The 27,527-nt window shown below is 41.0% G+C and overlaps 1 protein-coding gene across 15 annotated transcripts in view; it reads left to right on the top strand.

The window, feature by feature from the left end:
* Window positions 1-27,527, top strand: part of FRY (FRY microtubule binding protein) — a 349,943-nt gene that overhangs the window by 182,419 nt on the left and 139,997 nt on the right. For all 15 annotated transcript variants that reach the window (XR_016348538.1, XM_089775547.1, XM_089775550.1 and 12 more), the window contains 12 exons: window positions 1,850-1,989; window positions 6,911-7,001; window positions 7,386-7,465; window positions 7,579-7,659; window positions 10,039-10,207; window positions 12,536-12,628; window positions 12,728-12,826; window positions 16,058-16,159; window positions 20,582-20,685; window positions 21,136-21,244; window positions 22,051-22,137; window positions 26,028-26,199. Coding sequence is in view for 14 of the 15 variants with exons in the window: in XM_089775547.1 (XP_089631673.1) it covers window positions 1,850-1,989; window positions 6,911-7,001; window positions 7,386-7,465; window positions 7,579-7,659; window positions 10,039-10,207; window positions 12,536-12,628; window positions 12,728-12,826; window positions 16,058-16,159; window positions 20,582-20,685; window positions 21,136-21,244; window positions 22,051-22,137; window positions 26,028-26,199 (1,327 nt within the window). In the remaining variant the exon portion in view is untranslated. The remainder of the gene's footprint in view (window positions 1-1,849; window positions 1,990-6,910; window positions 7,002-7,385; window positions 7,466-7,578; window positions 7,660-10,038; window positions 10,208-12,535; window positions 12,629-12,727; window positions 12,827-16,057; window positions 16,160-20,581; window positions 20,686-21,135; window positions 21,245-22,050; window positions 22,138-26,027; window positions 26,200-27,527) is intronic.

Below are 27,527 nucleotides of genomic sequence, written 5' to 3' on the forward strand. Positions count from 1 at the left end.
TAATTACTGTCATAATACACTTCGAAATTAAACAAAAAGCAACTATAACAGTGCAAAGTATTACATCTGTTTGTATGGGTATATGGATAAAGAGCATTATGGCATTGCTAGTGCTAAAAATAAAAAATACAAATGGAGATAAAAGGAAGAGCAAGTAAAAATAAAAAAAATAAAAAAAGAACAAGTTAAAAGTCACTTAGAAAAGTTAGATGTCTGCAAGTCACCAGGTCCTGATGAAATGCATCCTCAAAAACTCAAGGAGCTGATAGAGGAGGTATCTGAGCCTCTAGCTATCATCTTCGGAAAATCATGGAAGACAGAAGAGATTCCAAAAGACTGGAAAGGGGCAAATATAGTGCCCATCTATAAAAAGGGAAATAAGAACAACCCAGGAAACTACAGACCAGTCAGTTTAACATCTGTGCCAGGAAAGATAATGGAGCAAGTAATTAAGGAATTCATCTGCAAACACCTGGAAGAAATAAGGTGATAGGGAACAACCAACATAGATTTGTAAAGAACAAATCATGTCAAACCAATCTGATAGCTTTCTTTGATAGGATAATGAGTCTTGTGGATAAGGGAGAAGCGGTGGATGTGGTATATGTAGGCTTTAGTAAGGCATTTGATACGGTCTTGCATTATATTCTTATCAATAAACTAGGCAAATACAACTTAGATGGGGCTACTATAAGGTGGGTGCATAACTGGCTGGATAACCATTCTCAGAGAGTAGTTATTAATGGTTCACAATCCTGCTGGAAAGGTATAACAAGTGGGGTTCTGCAGGGGTCTGTTTTGGGACCGGTTCTGTTCAATATCTTCACCAACGATTTAGATAGCGGCATAGACAGTACGCTTATTAAGTTGGCAGATGATACCAAGCTGGGAGGGGTTGCAACTGCTTTGGAGGATAGGGTCATAATTCAAAATTATCTGGACAAATTGGAGAAATGGTCTGAGGTAAACAGGATGAAGTTTAATAAGGATAAATGCAAAATACCCCACTTAGGAAGGAACAATCAGTCTCTTACATACAGAATGGGAAGCGACTGTCTAGGAAGGAGTACTGCAGGAAGGAATCTAGGGGTCATAGTGGACCACAAGCTAAATATGAGTCAACAGTGTGATGCTGTGCAAAAAAGCAAACATGATTCTGGGATACATTAACAGGTGTGTTGTAAGCAAGACATGAGAAGTCATTCTTCTGCTCTAATCTGAGCTGATTAGGCCTCAGCTGGAGTATTGTGTCCAGTTTTGGGCACCACATTTCAAGAAAGATGTGGAGAAATTGGAGAAGGTCCAGAGAAGAGCAACAAACATGATTAAAGGTGTAGAGAACATGACCTGTGAAGGAAGACTGACAGAATTGTGCTTGTTTAGTTTGGAAAGGAGAAGAGTGAGGGGGGGACATGATAGTGGTTTTCAGGTATCTAAAAGGGTGTCACAAGGAGGAGGGAGAGAAATTGTTCTCCTTGGTCTCTGAGGCTAGGACAAGAAGCAGTGAGCTTAAACTGCAGAAAGGGAGGTTTAGGTTAGACATTAGGAAAAACTTCCTAACTGTCAAGGTGGTTAAACATTGGAATAAGTTGCCTAGGGAGGTTGTGGAATCTCCATCTCTGGAGATATTTAAAAGCAGGTTAGATAAACGTTTATCAGGGATGGTCTGTATGGTACTGGGTCCTGTCATGAGAGCAGGGGAATGGACTCGATGACCTCTTGAGGTCCCTTCCAGTTCTAGTGTTCTATGATTCTATGATAATTTAGCATTTAAGTATGAACTTACTGCACTATTTGAAGGAGAAGATAAAGCTTGAATACTCTCTGAATTATGATGTTTCCTCCATAGGTAATAAGCTCAATGAGCTCCCTTTCAGAGTATTGCTTACCCTCAATTCTGCGCACTCTTTTTGATTGGTATAAAAGGCAAAATGGCATAGAAGATGAATCTCACGAATACAGACCAAGAACAAGCACTAAATCCAAAAGGTATTGTCTTAAATAAGCATAATTTAGTTTCTAATATATATAATGCATTATGTTTAAGCATTTAGGTTAAGTTATTCTTTTTATTTAAATGGTTTTGAAATTTTGGCAATGAAATTTTGAAAAACAGGAATTTTAGGAAAATTCTGATATTAGGTGACATATCTGTATTGTGGGAAAGCATTTTATATCAATTTAAAATAATTTTCTAGCCAAATAAGAAAAACAAATGTCTAAATATTTAAAGAACAGCGTCAACATTCTTGACCTATAAATAATAGCTATGTGTTATATAACACACAATCTTACATACTATCATTTTATTCTTTACATCCTGTTTGTAGGAGGGCAAATCCCAGCCCACCGGAAGAAGTGCAATAGTCTTACAATTAAAATGATGCTTATAGATGATGCCATATCAACCAGAGTATTGGTCCTCACCATCATTTTGAATTTTGTGAATGTCATTTAAATAGTGCTTTTAATCTATTGTGTCCATCTGTTTTATTCTTATGAGAAAGTATTGTACTGACAATAACTTCCAGGCACATCAGAGAGAAGGATTGCTATAGATTTAGTATGCTACTTGTTCACAAGAATAGAACAGATGGGCTAAGCATGAAGTAAAAACATTGCCAATGTGACTATTTTGCTTTCTCATGTATATACATCCCTATTCCAAAACATTGCAAATAGCTCACTTGTGGAGACAGTGGTCCTCAAACTTTTACTGTATTTCTTTCTGGAGTCTGATACTTAAAAACTACTTTTCTACACAATCAGCCATAAAAATACACCATGTCACAGCACACTATTCTGATAAATTGCTTACTTTCTCATTTTTACCATATAATTATAAATATGTCAATTGGAATATAAATATTGTACTTACATTTCAGTGTGTAGTATATAAAGCAGCATAAATAACTCCTTGTTTATATGAAATTCTACTTTTTGTACTGACTTCACTAGTACTTTTTATATTCCCTGTTGTAAAATTAGGCAGATATCTAAATTAATTGATGCATCTTAGAGAGGAGCTCTGGGTACTCTGAGGGGTATGCTGTGTACCCCTGGGTGAGAACCACTGTTCTAGCAAATATTAACCTGATCTTGAATAAGTAATATATGTTGTATGTAAATATTTTTTAGGACTGTCAATTGACCTGTGTTAATGCCTGCGATTAACGCAGGACAGGATTAACGTATTAATCCTTTTAACGCATTAATCACAGGCATTAATGCTGCACTGCCCCTTTAATGTGCCACTCCTGCACTTCAAAGGGGCAGTGCAAGTGGAGCCAGGGATCAGCTGGAGTGCCCAGCTCCACATTGCAAAGCCTCTTTTAAGTGCTGCTGCGATGCTTCAAAGTTGCCTTGCAATGCGGAGCCGGAGATCAGCTGGAGTCCCCAGCTGATCCCCAGCTCCTAATGTGCTGCCCCTTTAAAGCACCATAGCAGCTCTTCAAATGGGCAGCGCAAGCAGAGCTGGAGATCTGCTAGAGTCCCCAGCTGATCTTTGGCTCCGCTGTTGCAAAGCACCTTAGAAGCGCTGGAACAGCACTTCAAAGGGACTTTGCAACGCGGAGCTGGGGATCATAAATGAAAGTTGATAGAGACCCCATTAATCCTTCCATATGTTCTAAATATCTCCTCACCCTACATCATCCCACATCAAGCCAGTGGGAAAAAATGTTGTTTTAATTGTAGTTATCCTTTACATTTTTCTTTAAATGCTTTTAATTATCTTTAAAAAATAGAAGTTAAATCCTATTGAGGAAAATAGAAAGGAGCATAAACTGTGGTCAATGAAATATAAAAATATAATTAGGAAGGCCAAAAAAGAATGTGAGAAACAGCTAGCCAAAGACTCAAAAATAACACTTCTTTTAAGTTAATCAGAAACAGGAAGCCTGTTAATAGCGGGGCTGTTATTGAGGTGCTCAAAATGAGTACTCAAGGAAGATAAGGCCATTGCACAGAAACTAAATTAATCCAGATTGAGATGTCATGAGGGGAGGTTTTGTAACAAATTGATAAGTTAAATAGTAATAAATCACCAGGACAATATGGTATTCACCAAAGACTTCTGTAAGAACTCAAATGTGACATTTCAGAAGTATTAATTGTAGACTGTAAGGATGTGATATGGTTACACGCAACTCTTCCTTCCCCCATACTGCTGCCTCTGTGTCAGAGGCAGCAGCATGGTGGTGGGGCGCAGGCGGGAACTGGTGCTCTCAAGGAGCCAGCTTTTAAGCAGTCTTCCCACGAGCATCTCCTCCCGCCTGCCCCACTCTTCAGGAGCCAGTACACGTGGAGAGCTGGCTTAAAAGCTGTTTGTCCCTGTGCACCGGCTCCCATGGAGCCACCCTGCCCTTCCCTGTGTGTAAATGTGTACCCACTAAAAATCTTGGGTTTAATGTAAATAGTTTTCTGAATATATCTGCTCAATGAGCATCAGCAGTAAAAAACAAAACAAAACCCTGCACAGAATGTTGAGAAGCATTAGAAAAAGGGATAGATAGTAACACAGAAAATATCATATTGCAGGCATATAAATTAATGGGTAGCTGTTCTAAAACAAACAATGGAAAATATGTCTTCACAGCATGTACAGTCAACCTGTGGAACTCTTTGCCAGAGAATATTGTAAAGGCTAGGACTATAACAGAGTTATAAAAGAACTAAATTAGTTCATGGTATTAGACAGGATGGGTATGGATGCAAAACCATGCCCTGAAGTGTCCCTGGGCTCTGTTTGACAGTAGTTGGGAATGGGGGACAGGATGGATCATCTGATAATTGCTTGTTCTGTTCATTCCCTGTGAAGCACCTGGCTTTGCCCATGGTTGTAAGACAGTCTAGATGAATCACTGGTGTGACTCAGTACAGACATTTTAATGTATTTATTTATGAAAAACCCTGCAAGGCCACCTCTGTAACTAAAAGGCATTTAGATATTCATGTTGGCTATTAGCCAGCATTTTAAGATTTTCTATTCTTGGGAACTTGTTTAATTTTCTATCCTTGAGAACTTTACTAAAACTGAAGCAAAAATCAGGAATGATTATAAAATATGTGGTGGTGTTGATCCTACTAGTCTATTTTTTATTAAATTCTAATGCTATCTGACTGGAATATGAAACAGATACTGAATTTCACCAGGCCAAACAAATCTTATCTGTAAAAGATCTTTAAAATGTTGCCTGAATATCTTTCAACTCTCAGTTTCTTGTCACTAGTTAAAAATTATTGATGGACATAATGTATATATTCTTTTGGCTAAATTTTTAGTATGTCATTATGACACAGTAAACTATTATTCAATCTTACTTAAATATTGAGGCCAAATTTTTCAGAATTGGGTGTATAAGGCTGGTCTACTAAACACATATTTGGACATTGGTCTTTGACTTCAGCAGGATTTATTAGTGCTCATCCCTCTGAAACTCAAGCTCCTGATTTAGGTACCTAAATATGGATTTAGGTGCCTCAAATGAGGTACCTATGTTTAAAAAAGTTATCTCAATGGGAGCTGCTGGGTGTGCAGCATTCTAAAAAGTCAAGCAGGAACCTATATTTGGATTTGGGAATCTAACCTCAGGCTCCTGTTTTTGAACATCTTGACCTACAATAATTTCTGATTAATACAACATTCTGGTACTGTTTTATCGTGAACATGAAAATTTAATAAACTTAATAAATTTATTAATACATTTAATAAACAGTGACATTGACTGTGAGATTGAAATACAAATCCACTCTCTAGATTTCAGTTCAATATTGCTCAATTAGAATATAAAACTTTTGAGGGAGAAAGAGCCAACATGGGACTCTGGAGCTGCAAAGAGAAAGAGGAAGTAGACTGAGGGCATGTCAGCTTCTGAAAATAGATTAATGTAACAGGTCTGTACAGGTTGAACCTCCCAAATCCAAGACTCTCTGGTCTGGCAACATCTGTGGTCTGGCAGGGGCAGGGATGTTGCTGGACCAAAGAGCCCCAGAGAAGCGCAGGTGCTGGGGAGCCCCGGCTGGGCCAGGTGGCATTTGCAGAACCCCCGCCTTCACTTGGAACTCAAAGCATCAGTGGGGAGCCCCTGCCAGGGAACCCCCAACATCAGCAGGGCCAGGCATTGGCCCGGGGGCAACTGCCCGGGCCAGGGATCTCCCTGTGTTAGTGGGGTCACATGGCTTGAGAGTCCCAGCCTTAGCAGGGGAACTCCTGGCTGCAGCTGGACTGCCTGCCAGCCAGGAACCCCAAGAAACCCCTGATGGCAGCAGTGATGAGATGTCTGGGCAGCCTCCACTAGGAAACCCTCCCGGCTGAATCGGAACTGATGGAGGTGGGCAACTAGAATCCCCAGTGGCAGCAGGTGGCCCTATCAGTGGGGCAGGGTGGCCGGGTGGCCCTGGCTGGAGAACCCCTGGCAGTAATAGGGTGGTGGCACCGGATGGCCCCAGCTGGGAACCCCAGAGAACACCCTTCAGCAGTGGGGCTGGCAGCGGCCTAGCAGTCTCTGCTGGGAACCCTGGAAGATCCTGGGCCGGCAGGCGGGGCAGTAAGATGGGGAGCCATGCCAGGCAGCTTTAGTGGGGCCAGGCACAGGTAGCCTCTAGGAGAGGAGCCTGGGAGCGGGCAATCAGCAGGGGAGCACTGACCTCCCCTGGTCCAGTAAATTCCCTGGTCCAGGTCAGCTCAGGACCCAGGGGTGCCGGACCAGGGAAGTCCAACCTGTACTTGTGCTATTTATCCTAGACCCTAAGATACTGTCATTGTACTGCCTTTAATTTTTAAATTTAGGATTACAGTGTGGAAAACTGGAACTAAAACCCAATTTATGATTATTTGTATATTTATGCAGACATATAAAATATGATGCATCTCATTGCTGTTTTATTTCTTCTTGTTTTGATTTTGCAGTGATGAACAGCAGCGAGACTATCTAATGGAAAGAAGAGACCTAGCCATTGATTTTATTTTTTCTTTAGTATTAATAGAAGTTTTAAAACAGGTATGGGATCCTTAAATTAAATGTTTAAGGAATAAATGATTGTGAAAGCTGTACAGTATTTGATCTCTGAGTAATTTTCAAATTACTATTAATTTCTATTCATGACTTAAAACAGCCTAATACAAAAATGGTTTCTAAACCAACTGTTTATTCTGTTCTATCTCCCCACATATAAAAAACATCTTATAGGATTTAATATTAATATGGACTTCATTTTGCCATATTTTTCAGAGATGAAATATTTCTCGCCAGTACTAAACAGTCTTTATATTTTTGCTAATATAATATTTTTCAGGGAGGATGTGCAAAAATAATATTGGCACTGTAGTATGAAGCATAAACTTTAATATTCACATGCCTGTTATGCTTTATTTGTACTTTCAGATTCCACTTCATCCTGTTATAGACAGTTTGGTACATGATGTTATTAACTTGGCTTTCAAGCACTTTAAATATAAAGAAGGGTAAGGCTCTTTCCCACACAAAACACAAAAAGAATTGCTTGCTGAATTGTTTAATAAAATAGTGCTAGTTAAAGCAATATGCTTTCTCAACCATCTGATTTATTTCTTGCTAGGTACCTTGGTCCTAACACTGGAAATATGCACATTGTTGCAGATCTGTATGCAGAAGTAATAGGTGTACTAGCACAAGCTAAGTAAGTATAATTATATATATTGCCTATTGAAAATCTGAAAATGTGTATCTTATCATTCTGGAAACATGGGCATTTTTATATTCTTATTTTATAATTTAAAGAAGAGGTAGGAATAAACACATTTCACCTGAGCACTCTGTTTTCCAAAATGTTCCATTGCATGGGAGCCTATGAAATCACAGAAGGTGCAGACTGTATCCAGTCAACCAGTTCTATCTAAATTCAACTAGACAACAATAGTTTTCATTTTCTTCCACAGATACGATCTGTGAGAAGCCTAAGGGGATGGAGAGACGTAGTTGGAGTGAGACTTTCTGCTGTGTGCCATTCTTTCCCTACTTTGGCAAAGCTAAAAATGACGCATGCCTAGTCACAGAAACATTTTTTAAGTGTTCACAGTTGTTGCAGTTTAGAACTAAATTTAAGTGGTATATTTGTTCAAGATGAGCTGTCAGCCATGCTATTTTTGGAGATTATACTGATGTCATAAAGATCATTCTTGGACCTGCTGCTATTTTGTCAAAAAATGGTCAAAGTTGTTTTTAGGTTGAAATGAACATGAATGAAGGAAAATATTGGTTAGTTTAACAAGTTGAAATTTTTTGTCTTTTTCCATTCCCTTTTTCAATATATAGTTTTTCTAATATTGCTACTTCTTTTATTTATCTTTTGTTTCTATATTTTTACCTTGTTCGTTGCTAATATACATTGTTATTAAGAGAGTCAGTGGGCTGTTTATGAAAGCAAGCCCCACACTTGTTGTTGTTGGCAGGATGGGGTTTTAAGTCACAAGAACAACAGAAAGAAATGACATCTTACAGAGACATGTAGGCGGTTACAGAAAGTAAACTCGTGATTATTGAACACAGTGCTAAAAGTGTATAGAAAGTTACATAATTTCCCTTTTTAAAAATACATAGGACTTTTGTGTATCAGTCTCCTAGAGGAAATCAGTTTATTTCCCTTGTGCCTTCCATTCTTTCTTCTATCTAGAGTTACCAGCTGTCAAATCGTGCACACCCAAACACCCTTGTCCTGCACCTGCCTCTTTTCTGAGGCCTCGAACCAGCTTACTCTAGCCCTCCTTCCTCAACGGCTTGCTCTTTCCCACCCTCATGCACTTTCAAGATGTGGCAACTTAATGAAATGGTTTTGAAGGAGAAACTATAGGGAAAATGTTGGGGATGAGAGAGGCAATAGGGTTGCCAGATGGTTTAACAAAAAATATTTAATATCCCTCCCTCCCCCCCAAAAAAAGAAAACACCGGGGAAAAACTTCTGTTGAGGGGGAAAAAAGAGGGAGAACAAAGTTATTAAGCAAAACAAAAAACAAAAAAGGGGGCGTAGCCAAAATTATTAACCAAGAGGTGCACCACGCCCTCCAGTTTGGGACCACACACTAACCCACAATGCACCCACCTCTCCCCCTGAGCCAGGCCTCCCGCTGTGTCCCCCATCCCAGTGCACTCACCCCTGCCTCACACCCAGTCCCCTCCCATCCCAATGCACTCATCCCTGCCTCCCACCCAGTCCCTCCTACTGCCCCCCCATCCCAGTGCACTTCCCCCTCCCCCTGAGCCAGGCCTCCCGCTGTGTCCCCCATCCCAGTGCACTCACCCCTGCCTCACACCCAGTCCCCTCCCATCCCAATGCACTCATCCCTGCCTCACACCCAGTCCCTCCTACTGCCCCCCCCATCCCAGTGCACTTCCCCCTCCCCCTGAGCCAGGCATCCCCAGTGTTGGGAGCCCCTGCCACAATGAAATCTACCCCCGCCCTACTCCCCACCCCCACAGAGCCAGGCACCAGAGGAACGGGACGGCCGGGTAAGTTAATCTGACTTTTAAAGTGGCTGCTCCTGCCGCCCGGCCAGGCTGCCTCAGCTCACAGCTTGTAGGGGACTGGTCACGTGGGCCAAAGCAGCACACACTCTGCTCCCAGCACAGCCTAGCACCGCCCTAGCATGGCGCCCGGCAAGTACCCCCTTCGCTATGACATGACTCTGCCACACTCCGCTCTCCCCCACCCCCACCAGAGGAAAAGTGTCCCTGCCGGGCTTCTGTCCCAGAGAAACAGGAAATACCGGACATTGCACATGTTTCTGTTTTTTTTACCGGATGGAGCCTGCAAATACCGGACTATCCGGGTGAAAACCGGACACCTGGCAACCCTAAGATGGAGGCATCTCAAAGGACAGTGCACAGGCACACACAAACCCTAAGTACACTTAGTAAAATATATTAAAACTCAAATAATAATTAAATAGAGAATAAAAGAAATATACAAATCTTTTATTATTTCTCTTCTAGGTCACTTATAATACATGTCAAATCTTACTATCAGTATATTGTTCTGTAACTAACCAGTGTGATTTCATAGATTTCCTGCTGTAAAGAAGAAATTCATGGCAGAATTAAAAGAGCTGCGGCATAAAGAGCAAAACCCGTATGTGGTTCAAAGCATTATCAGTCTAATAATGGGAATGAAATTCTTTCGCATTAAGATGTATCCCGTAGAGGACTTTGAAGCCTCTCTTCAGTTTATGCAGGTAACATTGTTTGATTTAGACACCACTTTGGCTGGCTTAAATAGTTTAATTTGCCAAATTATATTATGCTGTGAAAGGTGGGGAAAATCCTTTGTATTAGAACATGAAAAAAAATCCTCATTTTTTGGTCCTTAATGAACAAAAGGCACTATTCCTAAAAGATTAGCTTCATTTGGGTATCTTTATTTTTTCCCCTGTGGGCATTTTTATGGCAATTGGCAGTCTCCATTAATTTTTTTAAAAAATCCTGTTGAAATATGTGCTATTTTTACTGGCCTGTGTATGAAGACTAGCCAAGTGAAGATTTTAATCTATCTAGATTTTTATATGGTGGTCAGTGCCATACTGAGAGCCAAACTTATCACCAATCACAGAATATAAATGTATTATAATAGTCATTAAGATTATGTACTAATATCAGCCATATTTGATGTGTTTTGTAGCTTGCACTTTATACATATATTTACAGTATAATAATTATTAACTATGTACTATATTGTAAATTGGTTAATACACCCATGCAAAGGGAGGAAAAGATATTAAGAACCTTCCTTGCACACTATAGGCTAATTAGAGGGTAGTAAGAGAGAATGATTTATAGAGCCGATCTAATAGGGACTTATTGAAAGTCTATGAAGAATCAAATATAGTAAATGTAGTGAAATCCCAAAAAATCCAGTAGGCAGGGCATGTACTTAGGACAGCAAGCCACAGACTAGCTAAGCCTTTCCTGGAAGGACATCCATAAGGTGTCTAGCCATCAGAGAAGATGGAGGGATAATATTGATCAAGATATGAGAGCTTCTAATGTGAATTACTGTCAATGGAGGGAAAATCCCCTTGACAAAAAAGGATGGAGACAAACTGTGAGAGTGGCCAAGGACCTGTATGGTCTTTAGAGTCAGGGAAGAGTAGGAGTAATTGTCTGAACCTTGAGCCGAGATAAGGAGTAGTAACTGAAACTAGGTGCCTGTTTACTCCATTTCCAGAGCAGTTGAGGAGAGTGGAGTGTGGTTTGGCCACATCCTTGGCTCCTACCTCTCTACTCACTGACCAAAATGACTATGGGGATGGGTAGTATTTTAAAGCAGATATAGCTCCATTATAATTTACTGCTTTCCACCCTGAACCACTCCAGTCTTAATCAAAAATTCCTGCTCTCAGAATTATTGTAAACTGTGTCCTTGCAATATAATCTAACCCAAACTATTTAGGGCAGGAATATACCTTGGTCCATGCACCCACTTGGTGGGGTAAAGAGACATAAGGTGATTCCAGTTCCCCTCTGTGGGCTATGTGCCAGATGGATCCAAATGCAGGACTGTTGCTACTGTTCCCACACAGACAAGTAGGCAGGGATGGGGATTGTGGAAACCTTGCATTTGGCCCCTCGATGAACCAGCCTGCATAAGCTAAAGCAAATGGAGAGAGACATAATTCCCTCCTGATCTGTTCCTGGGGCTATGCACTGACTCATGCTCAGGGAACACTGTGAATGTGGAACCTAAACATCTAATATATAAAGGAGAATGTTTTTATGTTTGTGCACTAATAACTTGGACACTATAAGAGCTACCGCAACCAGACTTTACGTGGGATAACCTTTTATCCAGGAGAAGGTTTTAAGGTACTGTGGGAAGGAAGAGATGAGAGACTGATGCCTCTCCCAGGGGCTGCACAGAGCTTGGCAGTGTGGAGAGAAGCGGCTTCCCGGGAGAAGCAGCAGGGCCAGTCATTCACTAAGGCTTGTGGAGGAACAAGGAAGCAGAGGGCAGGCTTGGGCGCCAGTGGCAGGCGCGCGGCTCCCTTCTCCCTCCCTCCCCTCAGGCTCCTCACCTCAGTTATATCAACTGTCAACTTATATTTCAACAATGTATACTGACAAAGCGTAAGGACAGTCACTTAAAGTAGTTGGAATTGATTTGGAGACATCTTGCTTTTCACAAGGACAACTCTGTGTTGCATGTTCAACAGTTGGAAGTGGAAAAAATGTGTACATATTTATTAAGGATAATTAAATAAAAATATAGTTTACAATAAAGTTTTTATGATAACATTTAAAATTGATTGTTTTAGACTTTTTTTAAATATTTTTAAATCCCTATAGAACTCAGTGCAACTTTTCTACCATTCAAAAAATGATAATGGACTACTGTTTTTCTAAATGTTCTTCCTCCACTTTCCCGAGCAACGCTGGGTAACTCCTGCGAGTATAAAATATTCTTTTGCAGTACAAGAAACAAAAGCTATCACATATGCTTTTAGCAAACATTTGGATGTGCTTATTCCACCTGATGTACCTTTTTTTTCTTTTAAATTGGCTTCCAGGAATGTGCACATTATTTCCTTGAAGTGAAGGACAAAGATATCAAGCATGCATTAGCAGGACTGTTTGTTGAAGTTCTTGTCCCTGTAGCTGCTGTGAGTTTTATTTATTTATTTATTTGCATGATATTTTTCAAGTTAGATTAAAAAGAAGATGTGTGAAAAACATACTGTTAACATGAAACCTGTTTTCAGGCTGTTAAAAATGAAGTGAATGTCCCCTGTCTGAGGAACTTTGTTGAAAGCCTGTATGACACAACACTTGAGCTTTCTTCTCGAAAGAAGCACTCCCTGGTAAGTAATCCTGAGAAGCTGAGGCTAAAATTATTTGTCAGAAGTCTCTCTAGGCAAGAGTCTCAAAGGGCTCACAGATTTATTGCAAAACTATTTATATGCACCTGGCTTTAGACATTGCCAGTTAATTGCCATTTCAAAAGTATTTGTTATATCTGCATCAATTTTAGACCAAATCCTCCAGGTATTTTCAGATCCTGCAATTATGATTATAAAATGGTTGATACCTGTTGTGTCTGACCATTAGCACAGAGCTAAAACATAAGAGTGCATCACCTGTCAAGTGAGAACTAATGCAACAGCTCTTTCAAAGCAGTTAAGTAATGTTTTGCAGGAACAAGCCGATACACACTTTTTAAAAGAGCAGTGCATTTTTACACAGCTTGTTGGCTAAGAAACTCATTTTCTTGAGAGATTAACAGTGGCGTAGCAGTGTGTCCTTGAGAGTGATTGTTGAATTGGATTAAATGGAGCACTGAGTCAGGCTGATGCTGGCTGCCTTAAGCGTTCTATCTTTCCATCTAGGTCAGTGCAATTCAGCACTGCAGCTGCTGTTAATCCATTTTGAAGTTGTTGGCCTTTTAAGAAAAGAAAGTTATTTTCATCGGTCCTTCCTTATTTTATGTAAAAGTCAAAAGGACCTCCCTATCTCCCACTATCCCACTGAGTGTCGGGAAATGATGCTATCTGATTTCATTGGTGGATTCGTATTGGCATACTTATTATTGCTACTGTCAGAACCCTAGCCAGTTCTAAAAGAGAGTCAAAAACACTACTCTTCAGGTGAAATTCTGCCGTCAATGAAGTCGGTAAAAGTTTTGGACTTCAGTAGATCCAGGAATTCTCCCATTAAGCACATGTATATCCAACCTTATTGTGGATGCAGACACATTGAAAACTCTTCGTTGAAACTACAGCAAACTAAGGACCCAATTCTTCAATCCTTATACTGAGTAGAACTTTCCCAAACAAATATCTTCATTGCAGATAATGGGGCTGCTCACTAGAGTAAATGCCACTCTATTTGAGTATGTGTAACCCTTCTGCCAGGCCGAGTTAATAGCAGCAAGGACCGGGTTCAATATCTAGGGGTCTCCTCCCAATAAGGTAATATAACACTGGCTCGAGCCCCCACCCAGTGACCTGGGAAATCTTACATATACCTCTGGGTGCCTCAAAGAGGCAATTTTTCCCCTCTCACAAGCACAGAGCCTCAGTATAGAAGCAAACCTTTAATAACATGAGGTAACCGACATCAGCATTAACTTGGGAAAACACTACAACTTGGATTCATAGACCAAACATGAGCAAAGACCCTCCCCCCAGCCACGAATCCCCCAAAGTCCCAAATGTCCAACACCCCAAGAGTCACCGCCCCAGGGTTCAAAAGTTCACCCGCCCTAGGGTTCAAAAGTTCACCCGGCAGGGTTTTACCATCCCAACCTGGAGGGGCGGGGATTGATACACCTTATGTGGTCCGCCGATGGCTCCGCCTCTCCGTAGGGTTCTGCCACCACCATCAACGTGAGTCACTCCGCCACACTCCACCTGTCATCCAATAAGCCGCCTCAGCTGTCCCCCGAACTGTATGGCTCTGCCAGCCGTCTCAGTCCATGCCCCTGGCTGCCAGCCAGTTGCTCCTGCAGCTCCTACCGGCTGCAGGTCATCCCCGCCAGCTGCTCTACTGTCAGCCTGCACCCGCCGGTCATCCCCGCAAACTGCTCTGCTGTCCGCCTGCGCTTGCTGGTTGTCCCTGCAAGCTGCTCTGCTAGTAGCTCAGCAGTATAGCACCAGGCTCCCCACAGCAATAGTGATTTCAGCTCTTCAATAGTGATTTCAGCTCTTCCGCAGTATAGCACCCGGCTCCCCACAGCACACAGTGATTTCAGCTCATAATAGAGGAGTCTCAGTGCTAGTGCTCCACTAGCCCACAGAGAAATCAATGCTGCAGCTCACAACTAGACTCCAAATGGAATCCAAATTAGTTCTGATATTCCACAGTGGAAAGAGGAGGAGGTGCAATCAGTGGTGTTTAGGCCTGGGATGATCTATTAGAAAAGCAAACATTGTAAAGAGAATGGTAAGCAGCTAGAAGTGATAGCAACAGTACATATTTTCTAGGGAAGGACTATTGCCTTTCTTTAAGTAAGATAAGTGCTACTTCACATTTTAGGGGGTGAGTTTTTGCTATGAGAATTATGTTTTGGAAATTATTAGAGTCACGCAGTTTTGAGGATGCATTTTGTGATGGAGCTTTAATTATTCTCAGGCGACTACATTTCTGTGTGTCTTGATGTAGAACTCTAAAAGTGGTATGTATGTGGTCTTATGTGTCATTGAACTTGGAGTTAAACTGGCTACAGACAGTGTGCGCCCTGGCTTTAGAGAATTTGGATTTTACAGTGAGGTTTACAGTTAAGAGCAAGCCTTAGGTTGAAATTTTAATCTTAGGTTTAAGAGTCAGTTGTGTTTATGGTACAGAAAGCTGCCTCCTCTTTGGTCATTCTTTTTTAAAAGCCTAACCTATTTGTATTTAAATAAAAACTGACCCAGGGGAGGAGGTTGGAACAACAAGATCACTGTCAAAATCAACCTATTTATTCCTGATGTTTAGCCAAATATTTTAGGAATGCAGATATCAAATATTGGTCAGAAAAGATTTGGGAAAAGAACCCAGCACAGTGTTTGATTTCCTATCCTTTGTCCTACCTGTATTTACACTCTCAGTAGCCACCCTAGAAGACTAAACCTCTAGAAGGCTTATGTTTTGGCCATAATTTAAACCATGTGCCCCTGGGATCTGACAGATCTTCAAATCAAATAACCATGGATTTTGAGTCCAGCAGTGGACTATGGGATTCTAAAGATAAATAATGCACAGTAATTCCCCAGGTACTACATTTCCCAGTTAACTGACACAGAAAGTCCTGTGATGCTGCAAAATTTTGGCTCATATTTAGGATTTATGAACAGTGCTCTACTTAGGCATTTGATTGTATTTGGTGCAGATGTAATTCTACATTTGTACAGAATAATCTGTACAAATTAATAACAGGTTTAGAGAAACATTCCTTTTAAATTATGTTACTGAACAATGTGTTTGTGTTGGCTGGTGCATATAGAATAACACAGTGGATCTAGGATTATAAATGTGCAGTGGTTCTAGTGTTAAATTAGTATGATGTTTTGTTGACATATAAATAATCCTGTATCATCTTTCTTTTTATTTAGGCTTTGTATCCTTTGGTAACATGCCTGCTTTGTGTCAGTCAGAAGCAATTCTTTTTAAACAGATGGCATATTTTCCTCAACAACTGTCTGTCCAATCTCAAGGTTAGTATCTGACTTTCTTTAATAATTGTTTGCTACCACACTGTATGTAGCCTTGGTCATCTTTAGTTTTATGTGATTTAGCTAGATCATTGGTGCTCAACCTTTTTTAATTCGCAACCCCCTAGGGCTGGGAACATTTTTTGTTAAGCAAAAAAACCCAGAAAAACAATAACCTCTTTAATTTAAAGTGCCAAACCACCAGCGCTCTTCCCACCCCCACTGCATGTAAGTCGGGCGCCAAACCGGGAAAACAAAATGGTGGCTGGCACGGCACTGCGACCCTCAGGGATCCATGGGATGCGCATCTCTGCACTAGATCATTTATAATAGCTGAATCTATGTGTGGTTTTATCTCATAGCAGTGTTTTTATAATTTATTTATACAGGATGTTGTCAATACAGGATGTTGTCTGTACCAAGTTTGAATTTCTCTTATCTTTATTAGTGCAGAGTGGCTAGACCAAAACAACCCAAATATTCCACGTGCGTGTGTGGACACACTAAATTGTTGGTAACATTTGGTCAGGAATGGAATAGAAGAAGAAAATTGTCAAAAGTTCTATTTTATTTCACTCCTATAGGAGCTCATAAAATCAGTGAATACTAGAACTGGAAGGGACCTTGAGAGGTCATCAAGTCCAGTCCCCTGCCCTCACAGCAGGACCAGGCATCATCTAGACCATCTCTGATAGATGGCTATGCAACCTGCTCTTAAATATTTCCAGTGATGGAGATTCCACAGCCTCCCCAGGCAGTTTATTCTAATGTTTAACCACCCTGACAGTTAGCAGGTTTTTCCAAATGTCCAACCTAAACTTGAGCATTTGCTGCTGGCCTGAGGGAAGCTAGTTGGTCACATGGTACTGATTCTCCTTGTTTCAATCTGAAAGTCTCATTAAGAAACTAAAAGGAAACTGAAGTGTTTGTGGTACAGATTGAACCTCTCTAGTCTGGCACTCACTGGTCTGGCAACATCCGTGGTCAGGCATGATTTTAGTTAGCTGGATGTCCACTTATCATGGGTATGTCCAAGTTTTTCGCAGTCCCATAAAATTGTTTACAATTTGTTTGTATTGCTTTGATGTAAAATGGTAGTTTTGAAATGGAATCGTTAACAATGAAATAAAAATATTTGATATTAAAGTGTTAATTTGATATAGCTTTTTATATTCAATTGTATATTAATTTAGTTTTTAAAAAATGTGTCTGAAGAGCACTGCCATTAATTTTCGTGAATTGCTTTTATAGACTTTCTGAAAATCAGAAGAAGTTATTTGATTTAGTTTTTTAAAATCATTCTGACATATTTATAAATGTTTTTACTCAAGCTACAATCACTAAGGGTACCTCTACACAGCGACAATATTTCGAAATAACTAGCGTTATTTTGAAATTACTTAGTTTACACAGCAGGAAGTTAATCAGAAAGCTGGAAGATTTCTTATGCCAACTCTTGTAACCCTCATTATACAAGGAGTAAGAGAAGTTGGAGGAAGAGTGCTCTATTTCGAAATAAGTGCTTGTAGATGCTCCCAGTTTTGAAATAGAGCATTTCAAAATAAGCTACACAATTGATGTAGCTCAACTTGTGTAGTTTATTTTGAGTTAAGCCCCGAATAAATTTAGAGTTAAATATGTTGATGATGCTAATCCATGACACTCTGCATTAGAAAAACTATCCTTTCATGCTCACTTATACTGCACATTATCTTGGAAAGCTGGTTTGTCAGAACTCAGACCAATGTCATTCAAGCCCATAAATCAGGAGAAGAGGAAGTGAGTCAGTGAAGAAAATAATAGCATTTCTGTTTTATAAAATAGCTGTTTAGAAAGTTTTCAATAAGTACATGCCTCTTTTTACTTTATCGAATCTTAACTTATCTCAGTTTCTCAATTTATGGATGGTTTGCAAGTGTTCCAGAAACAAAGATTTTTATGTGATTTGATTGGGGAGAAGGACTTTTAAAAATCTAATACGTGGGTATAGTGTGGGAGAATATAAGGATATTGCTCCCTAAACTGCAAGCTCTGAGTAAGCATGGAATTTGCCCACCCTTATGCAGTCCCATTGGCCTGTCTAGAACTGCCTTCTGAACTATGCCTGTGACTTCATATGATGAATATTATTATTTGCTTTGTATAGATATGTGCCTGTGATGTATTTTATAGTATTAAAGACTTATCTCAACCTGCTGTAGTAAAATCCCATCTGCTTCCATGGCAAAACTCCCATTGGCTTCCATATGGTCAAGACATCAACTTGGGAGAAACAGATACAGTATATGACTGTTAGGAAACTAGGACATTTTCAGACCAGAGGGGTGAAAATCCCAGAGCCAAGGGACCATGAGTGAGAATACCCTGTCCCTGGCGAGGGACTATAAGTAAACTCAGACATCCCAGTTGACCTCATCAGCCAAGGTAGAACAAAGTTGAAACTGAAAAGAAGAGAGGAGCCAATGGAAATGCCAGTGAATAAATCCCAGATAACTACCACAAATATTTGGATACAGTAGGACAAAACTGTAAAGGAATCTCAGAATAATAGACTCTGCCCTTATATGAAAAGGGAATTAAGTGGGTCAGCTGTACATGGCACTGTAATTGCAGGGCAGAATCTCTCAGGACATGCCAAAACCATGCACCAATAAGTGTCCTGTACTGCTGTTCTAAAAGAAGCAGCATGTTTCTCTGGTTAGCATGTGCTGCTAGCTCTGAGGGAGAGGGATGGACAGATTCCATACCTGGCATATCACAACACATCTGGAATGTGGCACCAGTTAACAAAATTACAAGTCTTCTCATGGTCATCTGTGCATTGCTAGGCAGGTATACTTGATCTTATGCCAGCAACTCTGCGCTGCTTAGTAGCACAAAACAAACTGTAAGCTACTCTAAGGATATAGGTGAGAAATTTCCCTGATGTACCAGAATCTGGAAGTAGAGTAAATCCAGTCTAGCCAGCCCCTCTTCTTCCCTCTGGCACAGGGGGAGCTATAGAACAAACGGCAGGTGCTCTACTTGCTTAACTTTGAGAATGGTGAGTAGTACAACAGAGATCAGTAAATCCTACCCATTTGCCTAAATGTTTTGCTGGATCAGAGCCAAAGATATGCTAAATACTAAAAAGTGATGTAGTCACTTTCTTCCTCCTTAGTTCTGTCTGAATATATCTTGACCATGCCCAGGGATCAGGAAGCCCAACCCTGTTTCTTTCCAATCAGGGTGAACTCCTAGGAACTCCACCAAAGCTGTCTCATAGCTGGGGGTGCTGTTCAGAATTACTGATGACAGCTGTTCAGTAATGACTTTAAATTAAATTTATTGTGAATAATTTTCACTATACTATTGTATTCTAACCATTTCAGATAATTGTAAGACATGTGGACAATATAAAGTTCTTTAAGAATACTAAATATGCTTGTTATAATTTCATAGTTCAAGTTAAGTATTAATTTTAAGTAATATTTAACGTGAATTTATATTGGTTATAATGATATTGAAACTTAAAAAGTGTAAACAAACCTAGTATTTCTCATAATTTATATACCTTTGCTAAAATCCACTCCCAATTTGGTCCCAATATACTAGTCTTCAGATTTTGAGGATAGTTCCAGGGAGGAACCAGTAGATTGGCTCTTAAATGAAACCGTGTCTATGAGCCCTCTGCAGAAATCAGAGAGGGGTCTGTGACCGTTATTTCAGCCCAAATGCTGTGTGATAGAGGCACATAGACAGAATTTCAGCTATCAAAAGGTTAACACAACTAAGTGCCACATCAGATGAAGGGGAAACAAGGGACTTTACTGGTTCAAACTCTTCTGAAGTAAACTCAACACAGATGTTCTCAACCTCAACTGTTACCCAGTCAGATTGGTCAACCTGTCTATGTTTAAATTTTGTCATTTTAAAATATGTTTTGTATATATTAAATGAATTCGGTATATGCTTGATATTGGTACATAAAATGGAATAAGATTTGTATTAAGAGAAATCCAGCAGCTTAACTGAAGATGAAATTTTTGTCTAGATTTGAATAGGTTTGGCTTCCATGGAGATTCTTAACTGAGCTACATAGTATCTGTTTTATGCTAATACAGGCACATAAGATGTTGGAAATCTTTTAATAGTACTTTCAAATATATAAATAAGATTTTTTTTTTAAAAAAAATTATGTGTAATGACAATTATATATAGTTGTATGTGTGCAATTATTTCAAGCATCTGTATCAAGCAACTGTGTGTTTCCACATCTTTTTGTGATGCTTGGTATCAAAGCTATGAGTCTTGGCAGTCATTCACTGACTAGATATGCAGCCCAAACTTTTTGTATAGGTTGCACTTTAAGAAAAATTTAGAAGGATTTATACAGTTAAGTATTAACTGGCTGAAATCTATTGTTTGCTTATGTTCTTCTTCTAGAACAAGGACCCCAAAATGGCTCGAGTTGCACTGGAGTCTCTGTACAGACTACTATGGGTTTACATGATTAGAATTAAATGTGAAAGCAATACAGCTACCCAGAGGTAAAGTTTTGCCATTGTAATTGTAACCAGCCCTTTTGCTGTTGCTGTTTCCATTTGTAGAGGTCCAATGGCTCCACTGAATGTCCTTGACCTAAAAGAGACTCTGCTGTCCCTTTGTGATAATTTTTCTTTTGGAAAAGCCAACATATAGACATAATTTCTCTTTGCTTCTGGGATTAGTAGAAATTGAAAGAGACGTGTGTTGTGGGTTGGACTGCATGCCAGCAGCACAATAACAAAATAGGAATAATACAGTCACATTTAGAAACCAAAAAGTACAGCAAGATACCACTGGACTTTTTAGTTTGGAAAAGCCTTTTCATACCCTGAGGCTTTCTAAATGAGATCAAGATTTACAGACAGAGTTTGGGATAATTAAAGAAGAATATACACCTGCCACTCATCTGCCAGGAATGGAGCTGTGCTGATGCTTGCTTTTTTCTTTCTTAGTCGACTTATAACCATTGTCACAACGCTGTTCCCAAAAGGGTCCCGTGGTGTGGTGCCAAGGGATATGCCGCTAAACATCTTTGTGAAAATTATACAGTTCATTGCACAGGTATGGAAAAGAACTGTGTGTCCAAGTAATGAATAATTTATTTTCCTAATAAATTATTAATGGAAGAATACATGTGGTATTGTGTCACTTTATTCATCCCATTCTATTGATAGCTTTCTCTTAGGCAGTGTTAACTTGTGGGTGTGGATTAGGCTAGAAATGATAGTGGAGTTTCACTGGTGTCAAATGAAGGATAAAACCAGGATACAATTTTAATGCACCAGGAACTGACACACACACAATGTTATTTGGAATTAATGGAATTTTACTACATAAATTCTCCACTCGTCAATGCAAGGCTAGTCTATTCTATGACTCCAGTTAAGCAAACCATCCCCATTTAGAAAAGTACTTACATATGTGCTTAAAAATAAGCATATGTTTAAGTGCTTTGGTACGTGTGGATTCACTTAAGCACATATTTAAATGCTTTGCTGAATTGGAACATCTGTGAACAGACTTCTGTTTTATAAAATAGCACATTAGTGTTATAGTTGCTCAAATGAAATTTAAGTAATTAAAAGCTAGTCTTTCAAAGTAGCTCATTTAGGTACCTAAATTTAAATGGCCAGTTTTTCAAGTGCTCAGTACTTGGCAACATCCATTTAAATAGGAGTTGGAATAAGAGCTAAGCTCTGTCGAAAGTCTGACTCAGTTGTGGTCAAGTGTTGTGCCCTTTTGAAAATCTAGCCCTAAATACATTTATATAAATCCTGATGACAACCTGCTTCCATATTTCTATTGCCTTTTTTAAAAAAATGAAGCAATTTCATGTGATTTGTAACAATTCTTTTTTTCCATTTTAGGAACGTTTAGATTTTGCAATGAAAGAAATTATCTTTGACTTTCTTTGTGTTGGAAAACCAGCAAAAGCTTTCAGTCTCAATCCAGAGGTAAGACATATCTGCACAATTATTATTGAAATCTGCATATATTGATTTACTAGAAGATTAATCTGGCAGGTCCTTATCTCAAATAATTTTTGTTTTTTCTTCATTTAAATCATTGATCTGGGGCGGGACTGGAAATGAAGGGGTCAGAATGCATGCTGCCCCAGCTCGGGGCAGGTGAGAAGCACCTCTCCATGATCGTTGCAGCTCCAAGGGCACAGCCAAGGGAGGGGTGCATATGAGTAAAAACTTAACTTCAGTGCAACTCCACATGGTCATAATGATCAGTGCATTTGGATTCAGTTTTAGAAGTGCGACCACAGAAACTGCAAGTTTTCTAGTACTTTCCTGAGAGAGACATTGACCTAGATTTATTGAAACACCTGAAGACTTGCCTGGATCCAATCCAAGGACAAGGGGGAGGGGAAATGTGCAGGCCTCCCGCCAATGATTCCTGGGCCAGGGGTGGTGGGAGGCCACTCAGGCCTGCTATTGGTGTTCCCCAGGCCTGCCCAGAGGTGGAGGGGGGGGGGCAGTTCTGCTGTTGCTCTGCAGCTTCAGGCAAGCTGGGTAGCCTGGCAGTTCTGGCAAGGGGGCTACTCAGTTGGTCCTGGTGTGGGGAAGATGGGACTGCGCTGCCCAGCCCTGGCAGTACTGTAGGAGCAGGGGGCATCAGTGGTGGGGCTGGCAGAGTTTCATTCCACTGGACTAATGCTGGGGCTGGGGGAAGGGTTTGGGGAAGAGCAGCCACTTATGAGAGCCAGTGGCAGGCAGCAAGACAGGCCCTGTCCCCAGCTGGCCAGTTCCTTGTATGAGCAGCTGCTCTTAGTGGCCAATCTGCAGTATACCTGTCTCCTGTGCTCATTGCCCCCAGTCATTACTGAGAGTATTGTGTGCCTCCTCTCTCAGCCCCTCCCTTTCTAAATTATGGAAAAAATCAAATTCCAAGCACATCTCATTTTCCTGGCATAAACTAACCCTGATTTTGATTTAAGTTAGGATAACAGGAAGCTGCTTACCAAATGTGGTGGTTCTATCTCTTACTGTTTAAGAGGAGTTCTTGAACAAATGTACTCGCAGACAGACAGATGCACAAATCTCTAATCTATATACAGGCAGTCCCCGGGTTACGTACAAGATAGGGACTGTAGGTTTGTTCTTAAGTTGAATTTGTATGTAAGTCGGAACTGGCGTCCAGATTCAGACACTGCTGAAACTGACCGCCAGTTCTGACTTACATACAGAATCAACTTAAGAACCCCAGGCGTTCCCAAGTCAGCTGCTGCTGAAACTGATCAGCAGCTGATTCCAGGAAGCCCGGGGCAGAGCAACTCTGCCTGGGGCTTCCTGTAGTCATCGCTGGTCAGTTTCAGCAGAAGCTGACTTGGGGACGCCTGGGGCAGAGCAGCTGGGGTGCTGCTGGGTTGCTCCAGTAGCGCCGCTCCTCGGTGCTACTGGACCAACCCGGCAGCACCCCATCTGCTCTGCCCCAGGTGTCCTGATTCAGCCGCTGCTGAAACTGACCAGCAGCGGCTGAATCAGGACCTGGGGCAGAGCAGGTGGGGTGCTGCCGGGTTGGTCCAGTAGTGCCCAGAGCGGCGCTGCAGGACCAATCGGCAGCGCCCCAGCTGCTCTGCCCCAGAGTCCAAAACAAAAGCCTGGTCTGCTGGGGGGGGGGCGCACACTAGCTGCGCGCCCCCCCCCCCAGCAGACCAGGGACACGGGGAGCAGAGCCGCAGCGGCAGCGGGGTGCCGCGCCTCTGAGGCTTTGCTCTAGCAAAGCCTCAGAGGCGCGGGACCCCGCCGCGGCTGCAGCTTCAGTCCGGGTGCCTGTGGTCTGCTGGGGACCGTCCCCAGCAGACCACAGGCACCCAGACTGAAGCGGCAACAGCGGCAGTTCCCCGCGCTTCTGAGGCTTTGCTCTGGCAAAGCCTCAGAAACGCGGGAACCTGCCCGGTGCCCCTGGTCTGCTGGAGACGGTCTCCAGCAGACCAGGGGCACCGGAGCAGCTTACGAACGGGGCTTTCTCGCCCCGACCTCCGGGGCGAGAAAGCCCCGTTCGTCGGGGACTGCCTGTATAGAGAGAGAGATTAGAAAACTGGTTGAACTATAATAAAGAGAAATAATAAAAACTTCATTGTTGAGGACATGCTTCTGGTTGAAATTATGTAAATGATTTGCATGGGAATGCAAAATAAATTTAAGCTTTAAATGTTTTTCAAGTTTGATCTCAGTAAATTGACCTATTTTATATATAGTCTATTGTTAAATTATCAAATGCATTACAAATGGAATGGTTGACCTTATTAATAGACTCCAAATCACAAAATATTTAGAATACATATATTAGAACAGTCTTCTTCCTGCCAGTACACATAATTGACTAGCTAAACAGTCTTCCACTTTCATTTAACAGTGCAAATAGAAGTAAAGCAGAAGAGACGCATAGGAATTGCTTACCAAGTTTTAGTCTGTTTTTCCATATTTGAAGAAGCCCAAAGAGCCCTACAAGCAGGCTATATTTAATCTGCCTAGGTTAGCGATGGGCAGCCAGGACCAGTGAGTGGGTGGCATGAGTCTCCTCAGTGAGCTGCAAGATTGAAATGCAGTGGTGGGGAACCTGCCACCCTTGAGCCACATGTGGCTCATTGGAGTTCCACCTACAGATGGTCCAGCCATCCTTTCTCTGTCCCCTTTCCTCAAGATTCTCACATACTGGGGCACTGGAACACCACACTTACCTACTCTTCCCTCTCCCTCTCAGCACTTTCAGAGCTCCAGGAATGAGCCAAACCCCAATGGGCCACAGATTGCCCATTACTGGCCTAGGTCCTAATGGTGCATCAAAGGATCATACCCTGTGTAGGTGCAATCTCCTCACAGAACACTGTCACACCAAACTCTAATACCCTATGAATGTATTCCTAACAAACTGGCAACACCTACACCATAGTCCATTCTAATTCCAAAATTAAGCTTTTTGTGCAGATACATCTCCCCAAAGTATGCAGATCATTGAGCTCTGCAGGTGTTTGTTGTCTTGTATGTACTGTTTTGACACTAAGGACCAAAATAAATTCCCCATGTAAAATGACCAAGTTTATGGCCTTTTGAAATGCAGTTTACTGACATGCCTTTTCATGTGCCACGTCAGAAAACAGTTGAAGGGCCATATCACATTATTAAAATCCAGTTAAAAGCATGCTGATGTAAGAAACACGGACCCACATTATATATACTGTAAATAAAATGAGGAAGTACTGTTTTGAAATGAATACTATATAGATGGGAAGGGGAGGGGATTTGAATGAACCTGGTTTGTTTTTACATTGCAGTGCAAATGTGCATAACTTCTAAAACTTTATGGATAGTTTTTGTAAAGTAGAGTAGACCAATGTATCAAAAATACCAAAGAATGTAGCCAGCTAAACATCTGAGACATAAAAGTTAAACAAAAACAACAAAGCAGAGAATACGGTGCTAGAATTAATTCTTTTACATAGTTATATGAAGAGAGAAGTCTTGTTAGGGTAAACAAATTTAACCCTAATGGAGTGTTCAGCTTTCATTTTGTTTATTCAGATTAATTTATTATTTTAGACTTACTTAGTACAAGATATAAGGCATTGTGCAGAATATTGTTGAATGGTTATACCACAGATTTTCTGTAATTGCCACAGCTGTACAGAGTTATCATTAGTGACATAAATCTATTTGCTAACTTTTAATGTGCTTGATTAGAAACATTTTATTCTGTTCAAATGTTGGCAGATGGAAATATCTCTGTAATTTAATTTATTCAGATTTGAGATAACATATTTTTATTTCCAGTAAATAGTATTTTAGAATGTTAGTCGAGTTTATGCTATTCATTCATATTTTGAACTTTACAGAGAATGAACATTGGTCTGAGAGCTTTCTTAGTGATTGCTGATAGCTTGCAGCAAAAAGATGGTGAACCTCCAATGCCAGTGACTGGAGCTGTCCTTCCCTCTGGAAACACTCTAAGAGTAAAGAAAACTTATTTAAGCAAAACTCTCACAGAAGAGGAAGCTAAAATGATTGGTCAGTAACAGGCATGTGATAATGTGCAAATTTAGAGTGACCAGCATAAGGATGTACTCCTAAGTAAATATGTAGAAAAAATGTATGTAATTAAGTATGTAATAGTATTTTCATTTATTCTGTATTTTTAGTAAAATGTATCCTTTGGACAGATTAATTCTATTTTCTCAAATTTAAGCTTTTTGAAATGTATTTCATGATTCATTGGGTAAAAATATTCAAGTACTATAACATTGGTGACCCCAAGAGTTAGACATTTTTATGGGATGGATATACAAGTAAGTAAATAGATAAATCTTCTGAATGCTGAATATTTGTTCATGTTTATTCAGCCCCCCAGCTAGTAATTGAAATACAGTATACTTGTACTTCACATTTCCACCAGTTTGAGAAACATCATCAGCTCTAGGAGTATCTAAGTACTAGAAGAAGAAATTTTTAGGTGCAAGTTCTGCAGTGGTGGCGAACCTCAGTTCCAGGGACCGGATTCAGCCCCCAGCTTGCCTGGATCCATCCCCTGAGGCTCGGGGCTCCTCCCCCAGCATTGGGGAGCCTGTGCTGGCCCTCCAGCCCCCTCTCCCCCCCCCACACTGTCTTCTCATGGGGCTGAAGCACATAGAATCTACTAGCCTGGGCCCCCCTAGGCCAGAGCTACTCAACATGCGGTCCATGGGCCACATGCAGCCCGCAGCTCCTTTGCATATGACCTGCACTGCCTTGAGCTGCTTCCTCCTACCTGCCTCATTACTGGAGCTCCAGCGGCAGCACCGAGCTGAGTGCTGAGCTGAGCAGCTTTGAGCCAGGCAGAGCTGCTGGTGGGACACGGGCGGGGGGGCAGCAAGAGATGGCAACAGATCACTCCTGCCATGTCTGCCATGGTGGCAGTGCCTCCCCGAGCCAGGCCACATCGGCACGTGTGCAGAAGCTGCTGGGGTCAGCAAGAGGTATGTGGCAAGGCGGTGGCAGAGCTTGGCAGCGAGGCAGCGGCGGAGCCAGAATGCGAGGCCAGGGTGAGAAAGGTCTGTGCTGGGGCTGGGGCTTGGGTAGTAATCAATATAATGGTCTTCTGTTGATAGGCATTTTAATAGTTTAATTGCTGAACTGTCATTGCTCATTAAAAGTGCTGTCATATGGGTGGAAATCAAGTAAATATTGCATTTTATTAATATCAGCAGAACTGACTTAAATGGGGCCTGCGTGTTGTGTAGTCCTGCCTTAATCTTTGTATTCATGCCCATCAGTATCAAAGAAGCTATTTGCATATATGTGCATACATTTGCAACCGTGCTTAAGTTGAGGCCCTCGGCATGTGCTGTGGGTATCATTGT

The sequence above is a fragment of the Pelodiscus sinensis genome, chromosome 1, assembly GCF_052426305.1.
Source record: "Pelodiscus sinensis isolate ZL-2025 chromosome 1, ASM5242630v1, whole genome shotgun sequence".
Lineage (NCBI taxonomy): Eukaryota > Metazoa > Chordata > Testudines > Trionychidae > Pelodiscus > Pelodiscus sinensis.